This window comes from Schistocerca americana, chromosome 2, assembly GCF_021461395.2.
Source record: "Schistocerca americana isolate TAMUIC-IGC-003095 chromosome 2, iqSchAmer2.1, whole genome shotgun sequence".
In the NCBI taxonomy this organism is placed as follows: domain Eukaryota; kingdom Metazoa; phylum Arthropoda; class Insecta; order Orthoptera; family Acrididae; genus Schistocerca; species Schistocerca americana.
Window position 1 is genome coordinate 392,140 of NC_060120.1, and position 19,018 is coordinate 411,157.

The 19,018-nt window shown below is 40.8% G+C and overlaps 1 protein-coding gene across 1 annotated transcript in view; it reads right to left on the minus strand.

Annotated features, from left to right (window-relative positions):
• LOC124594879 (cytochrome P450 9e2-like) overlaps positions 1 to 19,018 on the minus strand; it is an 86,965-nt gene that overhangs the window by 32,246 nt on the left and 35,701 nt on the right. Inside the window, exon 3 of the mRNA XM_047133351.1 lies at positions 15,310 to 15,447. Within this exon, the coding sequence (XP_046989307.1) occupies positions 15,310 to 15,447 (138 nt within the window). The remainder of the gene's footprint in view (positions 1 to 15,309; positions 15,448 to 19,018) is intronic.

A 19,018-nucleotide genomic window follows, 5' to 3' on the forward strand; every position in this document is an offset into this window, starting at 1 on the left:
CTGCATCTAATGTTTTCTGGGTCTCATGAACAAATAAAGCGAGTTGGGTTCTCGACGATCGCTGTTTCCGGAATCCATATTGATTCCTGCAGCGAGATTCTGGGTTTCCAGAAATGACATGATATTCGAGCAAAAAACATGTTCTAAAATTCTACAACAGATCGGAGATATAGGCCTATAGTTTTGCGCATCTGCTTGACGATCCTTCTTGAAAACTGGAACTTCCTGGGCTCTTTTCCAATCATTTGGAACCTTCCGATCCCCTAGAGACTTGCCGTACACGGCTGTTAGAAGGGGACAAGTTCTTTCGCGTACTCTGCGTAGAATCCCGTCAGGTGCAGTGGACTTTCCTCTGTTGAGTGATTTCAGTTGCTTTCCTATTCCTTGGACACTTATTTCGATGTCAGCCATTTTTTCGTTCGTGCGAGGATTTAGAGAAGGAACTGCAGTGCAGTCTTCCTCTGTGAAATAGCTTTGGAAAAAGGTGTTTAGTGTTTCAGATTTAAGCGAGTCATCCTCAGTTTCAATGTCATTATCATCCCAGAGTGTCTGGATATGCTGTTTCGATCCACTTACTGATTTAACGTAAGACCAGAACTTCCTAGGATTTTCTGTCAAGTCGGTACATAGAATTTTACTTTCGAATTCACCGAACGCTTCACGCATAGCCCTCCTTACGCTAACTTTGACATCGTTTTGCTTTTGCTTGTCTGAGAGGTTTTGGCTGCGTTTAAATTTGCAGTGAAGCTCTGGTGGTGGTTAGTGTTTAACGTCCCGTCGACAACGAGGTCATTTGAGACGGAGCGCAAGCTCGGGTTAGGGGAGGACGGAAGGAAATCGGCCGTGCCCTTTCAAAGGAACCATCCCGGCATTTGCCTGAAACGATTTAGGGAAATCACGGAAAACCTAAATCAGGATGGCCGGAGACGGGATTGAACCGTCGTCCTCCCGAATGCGAGTCCAGTGTGCAGTGAAGCTCTCTTTGCTTTCGCAGCAGTCTCCTAACTTTGTTGTTGAACCACGGTGGGTTTTTCCCGTCCCTCACAGCTTTACTCGGCACGTAGCTGTCTTAAACCCATTTTACGATTGCCTTGAACTTTTTCCATAAACACTCAACATTGTCAGTGTCGGAACAGAAATTTTCGAATTGATCTGTTACGTAGTCTGAAATGTTCTTCCTATTACTCTTGCTAAACAGGTAAACCTTCGTCCCTTTTTTTAAAAATTTCTATTTACTTCTATATTCACGGATGCTGCAACGGCCTTATGATCACTGATTCCCTGTTCTGCGCTTACAGAGTCGAAAAGTTCGGGTCTGTTTGTTATCAGTAGGTCCAAGATGTTGTCTCCACGAGTCGGTTCTCTGTTTAATTGCTCGAGGTAATTTTTGGATAGTGCACTCAGTATAATGTCACTCGATGCTCTGTCCCTACCACCTGTCCTAAACATCTGAGTGTCCCAGTCTATATCTAGTAAATTGAAATCTCCACCTAAGACTATAACATGCTGAGAAAATTTATGTGAAATGTATTCCAGATTTTCTCTCACTTGTTCTGCCACTAATGCTGCTGAGTCGGGAGGTCGGTAAAAGGAACCAATTATTAACCTAGCTCGGTTGTTGAGTATAACCTCCACCCATAATAATTCACAGGAACTATTCACTTCTATTTTCACTACAGGATTAACTACTACTAACAGCGACAAACACGCCACCACCGGTTGCATGCAATCTATCAATTCTAAACACCGTCTGTGCCTTTGTAAAAATTTCGGCAGAATTTATCTCTGCTTTCAGCCAGCTTTCCGTACCTATAACGATTTCAGCTTCGGTGCTTTCTATCAGCCCTTGAAGTTCCGGTACTTTACCAACGCAGCTTCGACAGTTTACAATTACAATATCGATTGCTGCTTGGTCCTCGCATGTCCTGACTTTGCCCCGCACCCTTTGAGGCTGTTGCCCGAGGCCATCTAACCAAAAAAAACCGCCCAGTCCACTCCACACAACCCCTGCTACCTGTGTAGCCGCCTGCTGTGTGTAGTGGACTCCTGACCTATCCAGCGGAACTCGAAACCCCACCATCTTCAGATGTAGTTGGAACGTCTTCATAAAAAAATGTCTTTTACGAATATCCACAAGAAAAAAATCCAGAGGCGTCAAGTCTGGTGAACGAGCTGGCCACGACACATCTCATCCGAGTCCACTCCAACGATTTGGGAATTGTCTCTGCATCTCATTTTTAGGTATCAGCGAAAAATGTGCCGGACACCCATCGTGTTGATACCAAATTCTGTCCCTTGTTCCTGAAGATATTTCTTCCAATAACAGACCTGATGTTTCTTGCAAGAATGTGGTGTACTTCCTACCATTAAGATTTCCTTCGATGAAATAGGGGCCTATAATTCCATCCGCCAGAATCTCACATCATACATTCACTGACCACGGTTTTTGGTGTGCAACTTGCCGGAGCCAACATGGATTTTCAGTTGCCCAATAACATAACATTTCCATGGTTCGTGAATGTAGCTTCGTCAGTAACTAAAATCAAATTAATCTGAACTTGAGCCCATCGGCAGAATTCAATGCGACGCATACAATCCGTACCAGTTAATTCTTGGTGGAGACGATACGGTAAGGATGATATTTTTGGCGACGCGGAACACTAACAACACTACTCTGGCTCATGCCAGATTCCCTTGCAATCTCATTCGAACTAACACAAGGATCTTGAACACAGTGGGAAGAGTACCAATTTCCGTTTCCTCTAGTAACTTTCCTTCGCCGGATATGTTTCCGATGCGTTAAAGATCCAGTTGTTCTCAATTTATCATACACATATTTAAATGTACGACGTTCATGATGAATACGTTGAGGATATCTTTCAGTGCACAAGTCTCTACCTCTCACTGAATTTCTTTGGTATTCTCTGTAAATGAGAAACGTACAGGCTTGTTCTTCGATGGAATACGTCATTCACATTCGCTTGATTCGACGATACTAGTCTAGTGTTGTATTGCGAAACTGTCGAATGGTGTTTACATGTCAATGGCACGTTAGATGGATACGCCGTATTCGGCGAATATTTACTATTTGCACGATATACGAGAGAGAATTGTCAGAGCATGTGCTTCGATAAGTGCCCAAGTGATGAGGAATACTATGCAATCCATGATAAGAAGATTACAGCACTGCATTGATACCAATGGTCATCACTTCGAAGACCTTCTGTAAATGGACGTTCATGACAACTTTTTGACCTTTGTTGACCTTCGAAGACCTTACTGTTACACATCATTGGGTATGTCTCAATAACCGCTATCAGAAAATGAGTACCAAACTATAGCATCCCTTAAAAAAAAAAAAAACAAAGATAACCTTCATATCTATGACGCGACCGCATCTAGTGAAAGGTCTCTGTTGGATTCCTTTCATGTTTGATTTCTTAAATCTGTTGTCATTTATGGAATAAATTCCTCTTCTAAATTTACTGTGGCGTTTCTGACTATCTGGGAGGAGACTGAGTAGTGGAACGTGTTACCTTTACATGTAAACAAGAACGATCTGTCACACTACTACACTTTAAAACACAGTTTATATGTAATTCATGTCACACAGTCTCATACGGAACCTACATCCGCTTTCTTTTATATACTGTATATGATAAGATACTGTCATCCCCCTTCCCTTCTGTGTGAGAGTATGAATGAGCAAATGTATTTGTAGTTGCATGCTTGAGGGTAGCAGACAAGCCTGTCTGCTAGAGAACAGTAGGACCAACGTCGGAACAGGTAGCTACGCTTCCTAAAAGCAAAGAGGTTTCTATCCTTAGTATGGTTCTGTCCGTCCGTTGTCATGTTGGTATAGGAAGCTGCCCCTCTGGCCACTTCCGTTGGTCTTGGTGAGCCACCCTCAGGAAGCACGCTCGGCTGTAAGGCAGTTGCTGTGGGACCGTGGCGAGCGTCTGAAGTGGTAAGATCTCCGGCTAAGTGCGTGTCTGCTAAGTCCGTAGGACAATGGATTTGTTAAGTTCAGCCTAACTGAAAATTTAATCATCTTTATTTCGGGTTTAGCTCTAAAATATCTAAGGTTATCTTAAATTGCAGCGTAGTGTAATTATAACGTCTCGTCTTGACAACATTTTACAATATAGCAACTTTTCTTTATGCTTTTCGTTATGTTCAACCCACGTGGAGTGTACTTTGCGAGACCAGTACCACGTGCTTATATAACTGTTTGACCCATCAGGTTAATAGTAAGACGTTAGTAACCAGTTCAAGGTTTTTCTTTTGTCAATTGCTTTTCGATCGAACTTATTTTAATTATCAAAATTACTGTGGAGTTATACGCTTTCTGTAAACCAAGTTGACCACGTGGAGCATGTGGTGTAATCATCAAAGTAGCCTTCAGCTATTCCTTTTGGGAAGATTTTACAAAGAGTTGATATGAATTTAGTATACCAGTGTGTGCTAATTACATGACGGACAGGATTGTGTTACGAACGTAATTTCTTTGGGTGAAAACTGAATCTGTTGGTTGTGGTTAATTTCTCCTTGCTTATGTTTCAACGTTCTTTGGGTGTTGTTTTGTGAATGCAGGGTTGTATGCAGTCTCCCAATCTTGGCTCCATATTTGATGTGTTCCATAAGATTAAAATCTCACATTTTTACAATCCTTAAACAAGGCACCAGCTCAGTTATAACTCACGTATAATATGCTGAAATTTCAATGAACAATCTTAAAATAAATTTCCAAATATAAACTGATTTCTTTCTTTTTATTTAAATTCTCCTTTTTATATATAGATATATTACCGGTTGTTGTATGACTGTAAAAGATTATAATCAATGTTAGTCTGTTTGGGAATTTGGTAAACTTACACTAGATACCTGATGAAACAGTTGCTTAGTAATACAAGATTAACTTCGCCAGACAGCTCACAGCTTTTAACCCGCTTTTATTCTACTATTAGCACCCGATTTCAGCATAGCAAATTCATGTAGCAATATTACACATGGCGACCCTGTTCTGTGATTCCGCTAGACTCTGGAATCTCTGAGACGTTAGATTGCAAGCGTTGTATAATCTTAATTTTTTTTCCCTACAGCGCTCAAACAACTTCTGCGTTGTTTCTGAGGAGACTTTCTAAAGATTCACTGCGTTGTTGAGCGGCGTTGTGTTGTTTGTCTTGTTGTTTTATTTTCTATATTTGTGTGTTTTATATGTGTGTGTGGTTTTTTTTCTCGCTTATAAATTCCACTGTTTCGATCAAAGATAAAAATTTGTTTTGCGTGTGAAAAAGTGAGTACTAGGTTGGGTACCTTTCGTGTAACTGTCGAAATTTTTGGGGGATACATTTACTGTGATTAGTGTGTTGCGTACTGGGTATAAATTGAACTAATGCAGACACGTAACCAAACTAAAAGTAAGTGGTCCGACAACTTAAGCAACATGGACCAAGGGGATAATTTGATTTCGAATGTTAACGCGTCGGGCGGTTCCGAAAATGCAATGGGAAATACTTCAGACGAAATGCAGAACAGCACGAACGGGCTCACATCAGAGCCACAAATTAATTTGCCTCCTACTAACCAAAATGATTTGGCAGAACTCATGAAAGCCTTATTGCAACAAAATAAAGAAAACGCACAGAAATCTGAAAAATGGATCCGCGAGCTAGGGGAACAAATGACGCAGAAATCTGAAAAATCGATCCGAGAGCTAGGCGAACAAATGACGCAGAAATCCGAAAAATCGATCCGCGAGCTAGGCGAACAAATAGACGAAAAACTAATCCAGCAGACAAATAAAGTCGACAAGTCGATGCAGAGAGTGTCCGATGATATCTCACAAAGAATAAACAACCTGGCAAGTGAAATAAAAAGTGATATTATGAAAGAATTAGGCCGTACATTTGAACAAATCGATGATCGTCTGCAAGCCTTAGAACAGAGCAAGCGGAGTCGCGATGCCGAATCTAAAGAAAGCGAAAAACGGCTACTTAGGAATTTCCAAGAGCTGAGGGAAGAATGCCAAAGGGAACATCAGCAGGTACTCTCGAGGGTCCAAGATGCGGAAACGCATTGTCCCACGTCCGTTAGCAACACAATAACGGACAACAGTTTAGCGATCCACGCGTTGGAACAGCAAGTAGAACAATTGAAGCAGACTGGGGCGGAGGACAAGAGACAAGTAGATGATAAGATTGCGGCATTAGCGGACATTGTAGGCACGATGAAGCTGACGGAAGGCGAGAACAATACTACACCGGTAGCGGCCGCAGAGACCGAAGAAGTGCGTTCGCTTCTGAGATTTCAGAAGGGACAATTCGAAGTGAACAGGCAACACAAGGCTGTAACAGGCGAATTACAAGAACGCGTGGCGCATCTGGAAAACCGCATGGCGTGTGATTCCGAACTCGCCAATAGCACTAAAAATAGCCGTACGAACAGTGCAGAGAGGGACTCCGGCCACGAGGGAGATTTTGACGACAGGGAAGAATGTAATTTGAGGGGCAGACATGAGAAAAATAGAAACATTCAAGGGCCTCGACAGGAGGAAATGCGGGGATTTGATTTCAAACATTTCCTTACGGTAAGAAAGTTTGAGATATTCCGAAATTCGCAAAAAGGAATACATCCACGAGCATGGCTCGAGCAATTTGAGATCTGTCTTCCTCCCGACTGGGCAAGTTCACATAAGATAGAATATATGTGTGGCTATTTGGAAGGCGAACCGGCGATTCGCATGAGGTCGGCAGCGCGTCACTGCAACTCCACTCGGGAGTTTCGACAAGCCTTTCTCTCCGCCTATTGGTCGGAAGCGGCACAAGATAGGGTCAAACATGGCATAATTATGCTGCCAAATTTGACCCAGTCTGGTTTCGGCAGCCCTGCACGCCTATTCGACCACATGCTGCAGGCAAATCAATTTTTATACGATCCACACCGGCCTGCGGAACTAATTAGGATATGCATCACCAAATTGCCGATGCACTTGCGGCACGTCATTCTTGCGGGACGATGCAAAGAGGACGTCGAAACGTTTAAAACACTTCTCCAAGAGTTGGAATATAATACAGCAGAATGCCCGCCTAATCAGCCACAAAGTTATTACGGGGCACAGCAGCGCGACCGCAGTCGTGGCCGTATTACTAATCAACGGCGTGACTGGTCGTCGCGACGCGAACGGAACAATAATCGGGACCGGCCGTATAGAAACTGGGGTGACAGTCGCGAACACAGGTGGAACAACGGAAATGATCGAGGACGTGGACAAGATCGTGAACGCTACAGGTACGGCAACCAGAATCGATACTACGATGAATACGGTGGGAATATGACTGTAGGCGGAGCACCTCATGATGTTGAAATTCGGCCGGCCAACCCTAGACATAATCCAGCAAATGGAAATGAACAAAACCGACAATGATAAATGATCAGCGCAGAAGGCGCCCAATCGGAACAAATGAGTGACATGGCAAATGAGTAGAAAGGACAGTCAGAAGTAGAGAGGACGGTGAGGAGAAAGAATTGATTAGTTTAAATTTGTGACATGCATTTTGAATAATATGTTGGTAAAAATTAATGATAAAGATGTTTTTATGTGATTGATTGAAGTGATGTTGTTAATTTGTTTTCTTTCCTTGTGCAATTAGGATTTAGTTTGATTCAAACGTAAAGATAAAAGGTTTCCTTGTGAACGAGTGAAATGCTGTTTATGTTTTTTTTGTGTAAATTGAAAAGAGTCGCTCCTGAGGGAAGCAAGATCTGTGTTGAATTAATGCAAAACTCAGGGGAATATCCGATCTGTGGGTATTATGGGTCTGGCAAACCCAGGTCCCCAGCTGATAGTAGCCCTGTTTCCGATTTTCTACTTTCAGTGCTACTATCTATCTATTACTATTCTATATCTGTCAGTATAAATGAGGATCTCTTACTATAGTATGCGTGCTGTATGAATATTTTAAGATAGGAGAACTCTGAGAAAGGAATGAGTAAGTTCAGAATCTTGAAAACAGGATGCGATAATACGATTGTTTAACCATTGGCTTCCCAATATGCGATGATATGTTAATATTGATGATATATGTACTTTTTTGTTCTTTATAGCTGAGTACGGAAAGTGCTGTCTGTGGATTTCGTAAGTAGATTGATTCCCTTCAAGGTGAAAGAAGAATTGTGGTTTGTGTAATTTACGTGGCCCTGAAATATTATTGTGGTAGTCAAATACGAGCAGTTTTTCAGCAAATGGAGACTGGTACAGAAATATGGATCCTTTTTGTAGTCTTCACTGATGTTGAGCCAAAGCCTAAAAAAATTATTCTGCGTTAATACTTGTCCTAGAAAAGCGACGTTTATGTGTTTTGCTGATGCTGTGAGCATTACAGCTTACTGTTTTCGCTGGTGCGGGATGCACTGCAGCCTATATGATTTGTACTGAGGAAATTTCCCTCTTGAAGGTAGAGGATGATTAAATAATTTTGATTATGGGAACGAAGGAAAGCTTGGTTTAAGGTAATAAGGATAAAGCAAAACATTTGTCATTTAAACTACAGGAGGATTCGGATCTTTTGTGTCTGTTGTAAGTTCAATATGTTAAGATGATACTGTTTTACAGAATAGAGGTGACCACAATTTTGCCATTCATGAGAAATGAATCCAGAATAACCACCACAGGCGAAATGACTGATTTGGAAGCGAGAGGTAACTTAAAGAAGGAACGAAATCGCAGCAAAATGGGTAAGAAAATGTAGTATAACCTGTATAGTGCAGACATTTTTACCGTTCTCAGAGCCATCTGTGTGATTAATTCTTGTAATAACGTAATTTTAGATGAAATTTTCTTACTGTTTTATGTGTGAATATATGAGTATGATAAATGTATAACTGCGAGTCTCTTTTCAGGTGTGCGAACTGGTATAAATGTTTTGGTGTGTAAATAACCATTGTTCTTTTTACTGTGTATGTTTAAGGAAAGTTTCTCCATATTTATCATGTGACAAGACGTACGCCGCGAGCGTCAAGAAGAGGACGAATTAGAACAATGTTGTAGTGGTATATACACGGTGTTGAAATAGCATTGAAGTAGCTTATTGGCTTAACTAGTAGTGGATAGAAGTAGAATATTGAGTAATGCATGTTTATGGGTAGTTAGTTTCTAGAATAGACAACAGGTGTGCATGTATGTGTGTGTAAATACCATGTGAACCCTATGCTGTCCTGACCTATACTTGCACAAGGCATAATCCTATTCATTTTAGTGAATTAATAAGTAGCATTGGATTTATTAAAACGTAAGTGAACCGCATTAGTGATGTGGATTTAAATATTATATTGTCAGTACATTTAATTTTTTATTTTTTTTTACATTGTTAAGTCATTTCACTTTTATTTTTTTTACATTGTCAAGTCATTTAAATTTTATTTTATATTGTCGATTCATCTAATTATTTTTATAAAAAAAATAAAAAAAATAAAAAAAAATAAGTCTCACTTTGTTCTTAAAAATTGTGAAAGACAATACTAAGTGGTATTATGTATGACATTGTGTAATCACATAAGGATGATGAAAAATTTCTGTGAATGCAGTTGAGAACGTGAAAGCGAACCGGCAAAACTCTTAAGAGACAGCGGGAGCAGCCGGACTAGTTGTAAACTGGCGGGTTTCCCAGCAGGACACGCTGTCAACCGGGCCACTTCGGGAGCGCGGCCGACAACAAAAGAAGGTACGCGGCAAACACTTTCCCTTGCACCTGGAGCTAATGGGCGGCCGCCCCGTGCGACCCTTCCTGAAGGCGATGACCTGAGATGGGCGAGCGGTCCACCGCGCGGAAATCCATCTGCTGGCAACGCACCACACGCACGCGACCGTGACGAGACGGCCGCGGAGAAACAACACAAGGGGCGTGGAGCCTTTTGACACATACTGTCCAGAGAAACTTGCAGACGTCAACGGCGCCTATCGACATTTCCTGACGGATGCCTACTGTCAAGCGACAGTAAATCGTGGTTCGATGTTCTCTGGTCGCTAAAGGTGGAACAAAAGAAGAGCCATTAAGTGTCATCCTTGCCCAGGAATATCAAACCGGCGAGCCAATTGAGGATAACTCAAGAATGTAACAACACAAAGGGCGTGGAGCCTTTTGACACATACTGTCCAGAGAAACTGGCAGACTTCAACGACGTCTATCAACATCTCCTGACGGATGCCCACTGTCAAGCGACAGTAAATCATGGTTCGATGTTCTCTGGTCGCTAAGGGTGGCACAAAAGAAGAGCCATTAAGTGTCATCCTTGCCCAGGAATATCAACCTGGCGTGTCAGTCGAGGATACCGCACGAATTTGACAACACAAACATGGAACCAAATCGAGATGTACGTGACACAGACCACCAAGAGAAACTTCATGAGAGGGCAGAGACGGCGGGATTGCACGCAACAGATGGACAAAAATCCCTACTGACAGCTGCGGCGACGAACCCCCTCCCCCACCCCTTATACTGTGCCTCGGAACAGTGGAACTAGTGAGTGTATCAGTGAACAGTGATTATACGGTTCTTAGTTCAATGCATATACGTGTGTTTCTGTAACAGAAACTTTGACTCGTGTGTTTTGCAGGGATTCGATTTATTGGTGTTTACTAGACTGACTCTTGTATTTTGCAGGTGTTCTATTTATTAATTTTTTTTAGACTTTGACTCTCGTATTTTGCAGGTGTTCTATTTATAGTTTATTTTAGACTTTGACTCTTGTATTTTGCAGGTGTTTTATTTATTGGTGTTTTTTATTAGATATTGACTATTGTACTGTTTTATTGATCAATGTTTGTTCTTGTGTGATGTATTAGATTTGTGTTATTTTGTTTCGTAAATTCATTCATGTGGCATTGCTTCGTTTATCAGTCAGATTGCTATTCATTCTCATTGGACTGTGATCGATTAGCCTTTGCATGGGGCATATTTATAGTGAGGAACCCCTTAAGGGTAACAATCACATAATTAATTGTATTTTCAGTATAATGACACAGTGCTCATTGTTTGCTAACTAACTGAAATATAGTAGAGTGATTAAATTAATGCCACATAGTTATGTTAATTCTACAAATTATTAGTTTTATAAGATATAGAATTTTTTTTGCGATAACCACTTTGTAAAACATGTTTTTTTTTCTTATCAATTTTTGCTTTTGCGGATTGTGTATTGTAATGTTCTGCTTTATAATACTGATGTTATTTCATGTTCTTTTTTAATTGCTGTGGCACCTTTGCTATTTCCATAAATTTTGCTTGTTAATAAACAGTCATAAATTTGCCTGTGATCAGTTGGCTCTTGCAATGAGCAAACACTGGTGAACTCCATAAGGGTAACAACCAGAAATTGTTTTCATATTAATGACACAGGAACCATTGTTTTTACTTGCTGACCGAATTAGGTCTACACTATCTTTTAAATAGGTGTCACAGATTGTGTTTTTTTTTTGTTTGAAATTAGTAGATTTTAAAGATTTGTTGAAATTATTGTGTTTTAGCAAGTAGCTGGTGACCTTTTGCCTTTTCTTTACACTTTTGGTTTAAGTAGGGTGTGAGAAGCCTGCTTGGGAATGTCCTAGCATGGCCAGAAAATTCCCTGCACAGTCTTTTCCCGGAGCGTTGGAGTTATGAAAGGTCTCTGTTGGATTCCTTTCATGTTTGATTTCTTAAATCTGTTGTCATTTATGGAATAAATTCCTCTTCTAAATTTACTGTGGCGTTTCTGACTATCTGGGAGGAGACTGAGTAGTGGAACGTGTTACCTTTACACGTAAACAAGAACGATCTGTCACACTACTACACTTTAAAACACAGTTTATATGTAATTCATGTCACACAGTCTCATACGGAACCTACATCCGCTTTCTTTTATATACTGTATATGATAAGATACTGTCATCCCCCTTCCCTTCTGTGTGAGAGTATGAATGAGCAAATGTATTTGTAGTTGCATGCTTGAGGGTAGCAGACAAGGCTGTCTGCTAGAGAACAGTAGGACCAACGTCGGAACAGGTAGCTACGCTTCCTAAAAGCAAAGAGGTTTCTATCCTTAGTATGGTTCTGTCCGTCCGTTGTCATGTTGGTATAGGAAGCTGCCCCTCTGGCCACTTCCGTTGGTCTTGGTGAGCCACCCTCAGGAAGCACGCTCGGCTGTAAGGCAGTTGCTGTGGGACCGTGGCGAGCGTCTGAAGTGGTAAGATCTCCGACTAAGTGCGTGTCTGCTAAGTCCGTAGGACAATGGATTTGTTAAGTTCAGCCTAACTGAAAATTTAATCATCTTTATTTCGGGTTTAGCTCTAAAATATCTAAGGTTATCTTAAATTGCAACGTAGTGTAATTATAACGTCTCGTCTTGACAACATTTTACAATATAGCAACTTTTCTTTATGCTTTTCGTTATGTTCAACCCACGTGGAGTGTACTTTGCGAGACCAGTACCACGTGCTTATATAACTGTTTGACCCATCAGGTTAATAGTAAGACGTTAGTAACCAGTTCAAGGTTTTTCTTTTGTCAATTGCTTTTCGATCGAACTTATTTTAATTATCAAAATTACTGTGGAGTTATACGCTTTCTGTAAACCAAGTTGACCACGTGGAGCATGTGGTGTAATCATCAAAGTAGCCTTCAGCTATTCCTTTTGGGAAGATTTTACAAAGAGTTGATATGAATTTAGTATACCAGTGTGTGCTAATTACATGACGGACAGGATTGTGTTACGAACGTAATTTCTTTGGGTGAAAACTGAATCTGTTGGTTGTGGTTAATTTCTCCTTGCTTATGTTTCAACGTTCTTTGGGTGTTGTTTTGTGAATGCAGGGTTGTATGCAGTCTCCCAATCTTGGCTCCATATTTGATGTGTTCCATAAGATTAAAATCTCACATTTTTACAATCCTTAAACAAGGCACCAGCTCAGTTATAACTCACGTATAATATGCTGAAATTTCAATGAACAATCTTAAAATAAATTTCCAAATATAAACTGATTTCTTTCTTTTTATTTAAATTCTCCTTTTTATATATAGATATATTACCGGTTGTTGTATGACTGTAAAAGATTATAATCAATGTTAGTCTGTTGGGGAATTTGGTAAACTTAGACTAGATACCTGATGAAACAGTTGCTTAGTAATACAAGATTAACTTCGCCAGACAGCTCACAGCTTTTAACCCGCTTTTATTCTACTATTAGCACCCGATTTCAGCATAGCAAATTCATGTAGCAATATTACACTAGCAACAAAAAACCGGCGTCATATTATGACCCCCCGTTGTCCCATGCAACATTTGTTCCACAAACGTTTCAGCTACTATCATACTTCCGGAGTTATTCTAGGTGGCAATAGTTAGTGGCTGTCCCTGTATATTGCGGGACGGAGGACGTCTTAGATGGCTTGCTTGACGGTGATTGGCAGGTGACCAGTTGAAATATTATGGAGTTTAGTTCACTACGACCGGGCGGAAACGTGAAATTTCTTCAGAAATGATCTTCCTTCCGTCCTTTAACCCATGTGTAACTCATTTAGCACTCTCTAATCACACTGGCACCCATGGAAAACTTAGTGTCTTCAATAGGAGTGCGATCAGCGATATCAGTTTCATAAAGTGAAATTTTTAATCTCGTTACATGAAAATTGACTCTCGTTTTATGCCACATACGGTCTTCGTTCATGGAAACATCACCAGGTCATTAGCTAAACGGCTAATTTTTTAACTCTTGGAGTGATAAGGCAAATGAATGCAATTCTGCGCTCCACAGGTACGGCAAGAAAGAAGTGATTTTTAGGGTCCGGAGGGGGTTGGGGGGGGGGGGGGGTGGTAAAGGTCAAGAAATGAACCACACAAGCACCTTCATGTTCGAGGAGTGTTCCTCAAAACCCTTACACAATATGGGATCGTTGGTGTGGTGCAGTGGCTTGTTGAAGGTGAATGTCACCTGCAGAGCTTTGTAAGCGAATAAACATATGTACATGATCAGGGCAGAGGTTCCTGCATCGTTCTCCTGCGAATATAGCAGAGGATTAGGGGCCCTCATACATTGCCATGTCAAACCCCACACAGAAAAATATGTCCACCGCCCGCCTGAACAATGAGCTGTTGGAATTAATTCCTTCTGTAGTTTCTGAGACTCCGCATCCTGCAATGGATGTGGACTAACTTATACATCAACTTATTTGTCCGGACAAACTCGTCCAGTGGCAGTGTTCCTGCACCCCTGTTAATCACTGTGCTCTGTGACAGAGATAAAGGTGCAGAATGGTGGTGGCGTCGGTATCCAGTAAGGGGTATGTTTCTGGATGATGCGGCAGCCTTTCAGTTGTTGATGCTCGAGTGCTCAAATGACCCGTGGCTAAAACGATGATACCCATCGGCTAGACAGGCATACGCGTCTTCCTGTCGTCGTAGCGTAGCACAGCGAGAAGGGACGGGGCTTTTGGCTGCGTAAAACCCTTTCAGACCATTTGGGGAGTGGTGAGCCTCATAAACTGTAGAAAGAGCGGAAGGCATATTTCCATTTGTGGAAATAATTATAGAAAAATTATACAGCGTATACTGAATATGTTATATTCGAGACTCTTATGCGTTATTTCTCTGAATAATTTTCAGGATGAAATTGGTGTAGAAACTGAGCTACATCCTTCTGTTAGTGAAATGTTGTTCTTTGTAATCTGAGAATCAGTATTTGATATGGATAGTAAAATGTTGCAGCGGCTTTCATCGTATTCGCATAAATTCTGTAAGGACCTAATGAGGAATATATTCTTATGTTCACACCTCCACATGTACGTGGAACCGAAAGGCTGGGGATTAACAGTGGTCTAAATTACCCTCCTCCAAGAGTTGCACACAGTGCAGTTACTTCCCGAGTGCATATCTTGTTTTAGATGTTGGAAGTGATAAACGATTAGTAAGTGAAGTAAATCTGATTTATGTGTGCGATCAAAAATATAGTGGCAAGTCTTTTCGAAAGCTGACAGTTGGATCAAAGCAATGTGGTCTCTTAAATCCAATGCAGAACGATGTCTTCGTCAACGATCGTATCTTCATTTGTTCAAAGTAGGCTTTAATTTTTTTTTTACGTTGAGAAGACAAATGTAGGACAATAAAGTGACGACAATAACATAAACACTGCACATTATTGCAACAGGATAACAGTCTTGTTTTGCTACTAAGGGCAGTGTTGCTGTCTGACTTAGTCAGCGACACTGCACTAGTAACAGAAGAGTCAACAGTTTAATATGACACATGCAATTGCACTAAATACAACGTGTAGACACTCACTTCTCAGCTCTGCCATTTCTTTCGTTAGGTGCCGGACCATCTGCTGCCCAATCTCTGATATAAGTACGAACATGTTTTTCATCTTCATAGAGGTGAAGGCTGGGCTCAGAGTAGTCCTCATGTCGTGCCACTCCTTCCCTGCAGAAACGTGTTGTACATGGAACTTTCATTTAAAAAAAATTGTTTACTTTAACATAGGTCGGAAGAACAGCTCAACATCGATTAAAAATAACGTATTTGATGACAGATTGAATGTACAGAGGGCTCCCTACTTCATACTAAAGTACTTACCGGCTTGAATCATATCCAGAAAAGATTTAGCGTAATGTTGCAATAAATTTAGCTGCACAGTTACAATGTCAATAAGGGACGCTTATGCTTTTATTTATTAAATGCTGTGCAAGATTTACTTAAAAGCGAAGAGGGGAGGAAGGGGATGGAGTGGGTAGTTTGTTAGAGCGAGTTCAAGCATCCTGCTGGAAAAATCTTTTAGAAACGAACGAACTATGGATTGTGCAGTCATCACAGACCCGTTCTACTCTTCACAAACACCTCCCCATATTTCCGTATCGTAAGCGCTTTTCATTATTGAGTACTGCCTAGGTGACCAGATAGGCGATAGTTTGGCATTTGAGCTACCAATGATAAAATTTTGAGCAAAATTTTTGAAGGAGTGGAGACGTCGTCGTTTGGGCGTTATTTTTGTTGATCAACGCGATTTTTGGACCACACAGGCCAATCCAAGAGTGATTTTATGGACTGATTTTAATTTAATGTTATTTTCAATGAAGTTTACCGCTCCGCAACCTGCTGAAATACTGAAATACGACAAACCCAAAGTTCTACTAGTCTCCAAATTACGATTCCAGCTGCTATAGGTAGGTAATTAGGCTATTACAGTAGTGCATACATATTTTTAACTTACCGTCAAAATCGGTTTTCCTCTTCTTCCTTGTAACAAACCTATCTATAATTAGACAGTATCACAAAGGCAGACAGCACAGAAACGACAGCACTTAACTTGAACTCAACTGCAAGTAAGAATTGAACTGATTATCAAACCAACGGCTGAGCTCAAATAAACCCAAAAATGTACAATGGTTGGTCATGGCTAAATTAGGAATGGGTGGCAGTTGGTAGTGCTATCGGTAGCTTAAACCTACTGACGGCCTGTTGACTATCGCTCGTTGTATGACCGAAAATCAAAACATCTTTCAATTGCGGAGCACGGCAACAGCAGTACACCAGTAGAGAAAACAGCTGAAACAACGCAAAAGAACTTCTTTTTTTGAGAAACTTAATTTAGCACTCTCACATAACTACTCCTCTTTCAACAACAAAATTTACAAGCATGTCCGCGCGATGTAGCCGCGCGGTCTAGGGAGCCTTGTCACGGTTCGCGTTGCTCCCCCCGTCGGAGGTTCGAGTCCTCCCTCGGACATGGGTGTGTGTGTGTGTGTGTGTGCTGTCCTTAGCGTCAGTTAGTTCAAGTTAGATTAAGTAGTGCGTAAGCTTAGGGACCGATGACCTCAGCGGTTTGGCCCCTTAAGAACTTACCACAACTTTCCAGTTTTACAGGCATGAACTAGGGCTAGCAATGCGACGCGTTCTTAGTGACCTGATAGCAGAAATATTATCAACCATATAGTGAATAAAATATTGAGACTGAAACGTAGCATCACAATTTAAGTTAAATCTCATAATAGGTACGTGGATTTGATAGTACAGATCATGACGTAAAAATCCTTGTTAATAAGTTCAATAGCGTGCTTAAAAATATCTAGTTTATCCTTGAGCATGAAAAAAACATCATATCTTTTCTTGATATGAAAATATCAAAAAAGAACTAAAAGTTGCCTTCCAGTATTTACAGAAAGCCTGTTGGTATAGAAAACACTATACCAAACTCCTCTACACGCCCCACCTCTCACAAAAGAACTGCATGTAGGTCAATGCTATACGGAGCCCAGAAATTTCCTGTTCGACACACAGAACACCACCAATATATAGAAACCACAAAATGTACTGAAATATGCATTAGATATGCTCCTACACCCATTAATAGGACGTCACAAGAGATAAAAAATTAATTGAACGAACAACATAACGTACACTCAAAAGCGACAGCACCCCAGCACTTAAATATGTAAAAACGCCTTATCTTGGTATAATGGCTGACAAATTAGCTAGGCTGCTCCAGTACACAGATGTAAAAAATTAGCTCAAGCACCAACAACAACCTAAGTGTGAAGCTTACTCACAACATAAAACCGCCAGATACAGATCTTGATTCACTTGGCATCTACAAAATTACCTGCAGCCAACGCAACAAATATTATACAGAGCAAACACGCAGAAATTGCAGAACTCTATTTAAAGAACATATAGACTGATACAGTCTAGGTAATTGTAATAAATCGGAAGTAGCAATACACATTAAGGACACAGGCCACCCTTTAAAAATTGAATTAGTCTTGAAATTTTGCACGAAATGAAAGTTTACGCTATTAATACAAAACACGGAGGTAGTATTCTTAATGAGTTAAGCGAATTCAAAAACTCGAAATTCTTCAGCAGTCTTAAGCCAGTTTCAACGCAATAGATTTAAGATGTGTAAATGCGAAACAAATCATTACCAGCATCGTGAATATCGCTGAAAAATACGATAATCGATAGGCCTACTCATTCACACGCTGCACGACAGCCGTATTGTATTAAGCGTACTGTGTTTAAATGAATGTAGAAAATTTTGTGCACTGAATTATGTCAAAAAACGGCGACGAAATAAATAATACAATATCGTAATGTTACAAACAACTCCGCCAATGTACTAAGGATGCAGAACAAAGCTCTAATACCCCAAAAATCATAAATGAAGAACTGTCAGGTAAAAAAGTGTATCATACGATTTTCGCAACGTAATAACTGATGCAAGATTCTTCGCATCAAATACCGGCTGTGGTGCAGACAGACAGCTCTGTACCAGCATAAAACATCACTGGACACCAGTTTCTCGCGAACCATTGCCCCCTTTCCCTCCAGTTACCCCAACAGCCACTCCAGCAGCGACCAGTAAACAATGTGTGCTATGTTAATTAAATTTAAGACAATTTGTTTTCAAGTAACAATTTTCTGTATACTTACAAGCCTGGAGATGGGCAGAACGTGCTCGAAACGTATTACAATTTGTTAAATTAAACATAAAATAAATTAAAATAACTTGTAGCAGAAAATACCAATTAATAATAACGAGACAGTGTGTAATTTCATTAAGGCGCAGGGGAGGGGGGGAGGGTCCGGACCCCTTTGACGCCTCCTCCCGCTTTGACGACGACGCTACGTCCTTGTACTGCCGCCCACGTCCTAGCTGGCAACGTCACATTCCTTCGCAATATTCCGGATCTTCAGTTCACATTACAACATGAGAAACTAAATGCTGTAAGTAACGGGTATAAACCACCGCAAGCGGACTTTCAGATTATTTTGTGGAAAGCATGGAATTTGTTCATGCCCCTTTCAACAATACAGCTCGTGGCGCAGTATGAAGATTTGGAGCATTGGCTGAAATACGACTGTGGAGTTGTGAACCGAAAATGTTGCGAGTTTAAACTGCGAGTTACTTCTGTGTTATTGTTGATCTGTTTTTATTAAGGCGAAATAACGACACTGAGCAACTAGGAGCAGTGATTTCCGAAATACGTCCGTCACT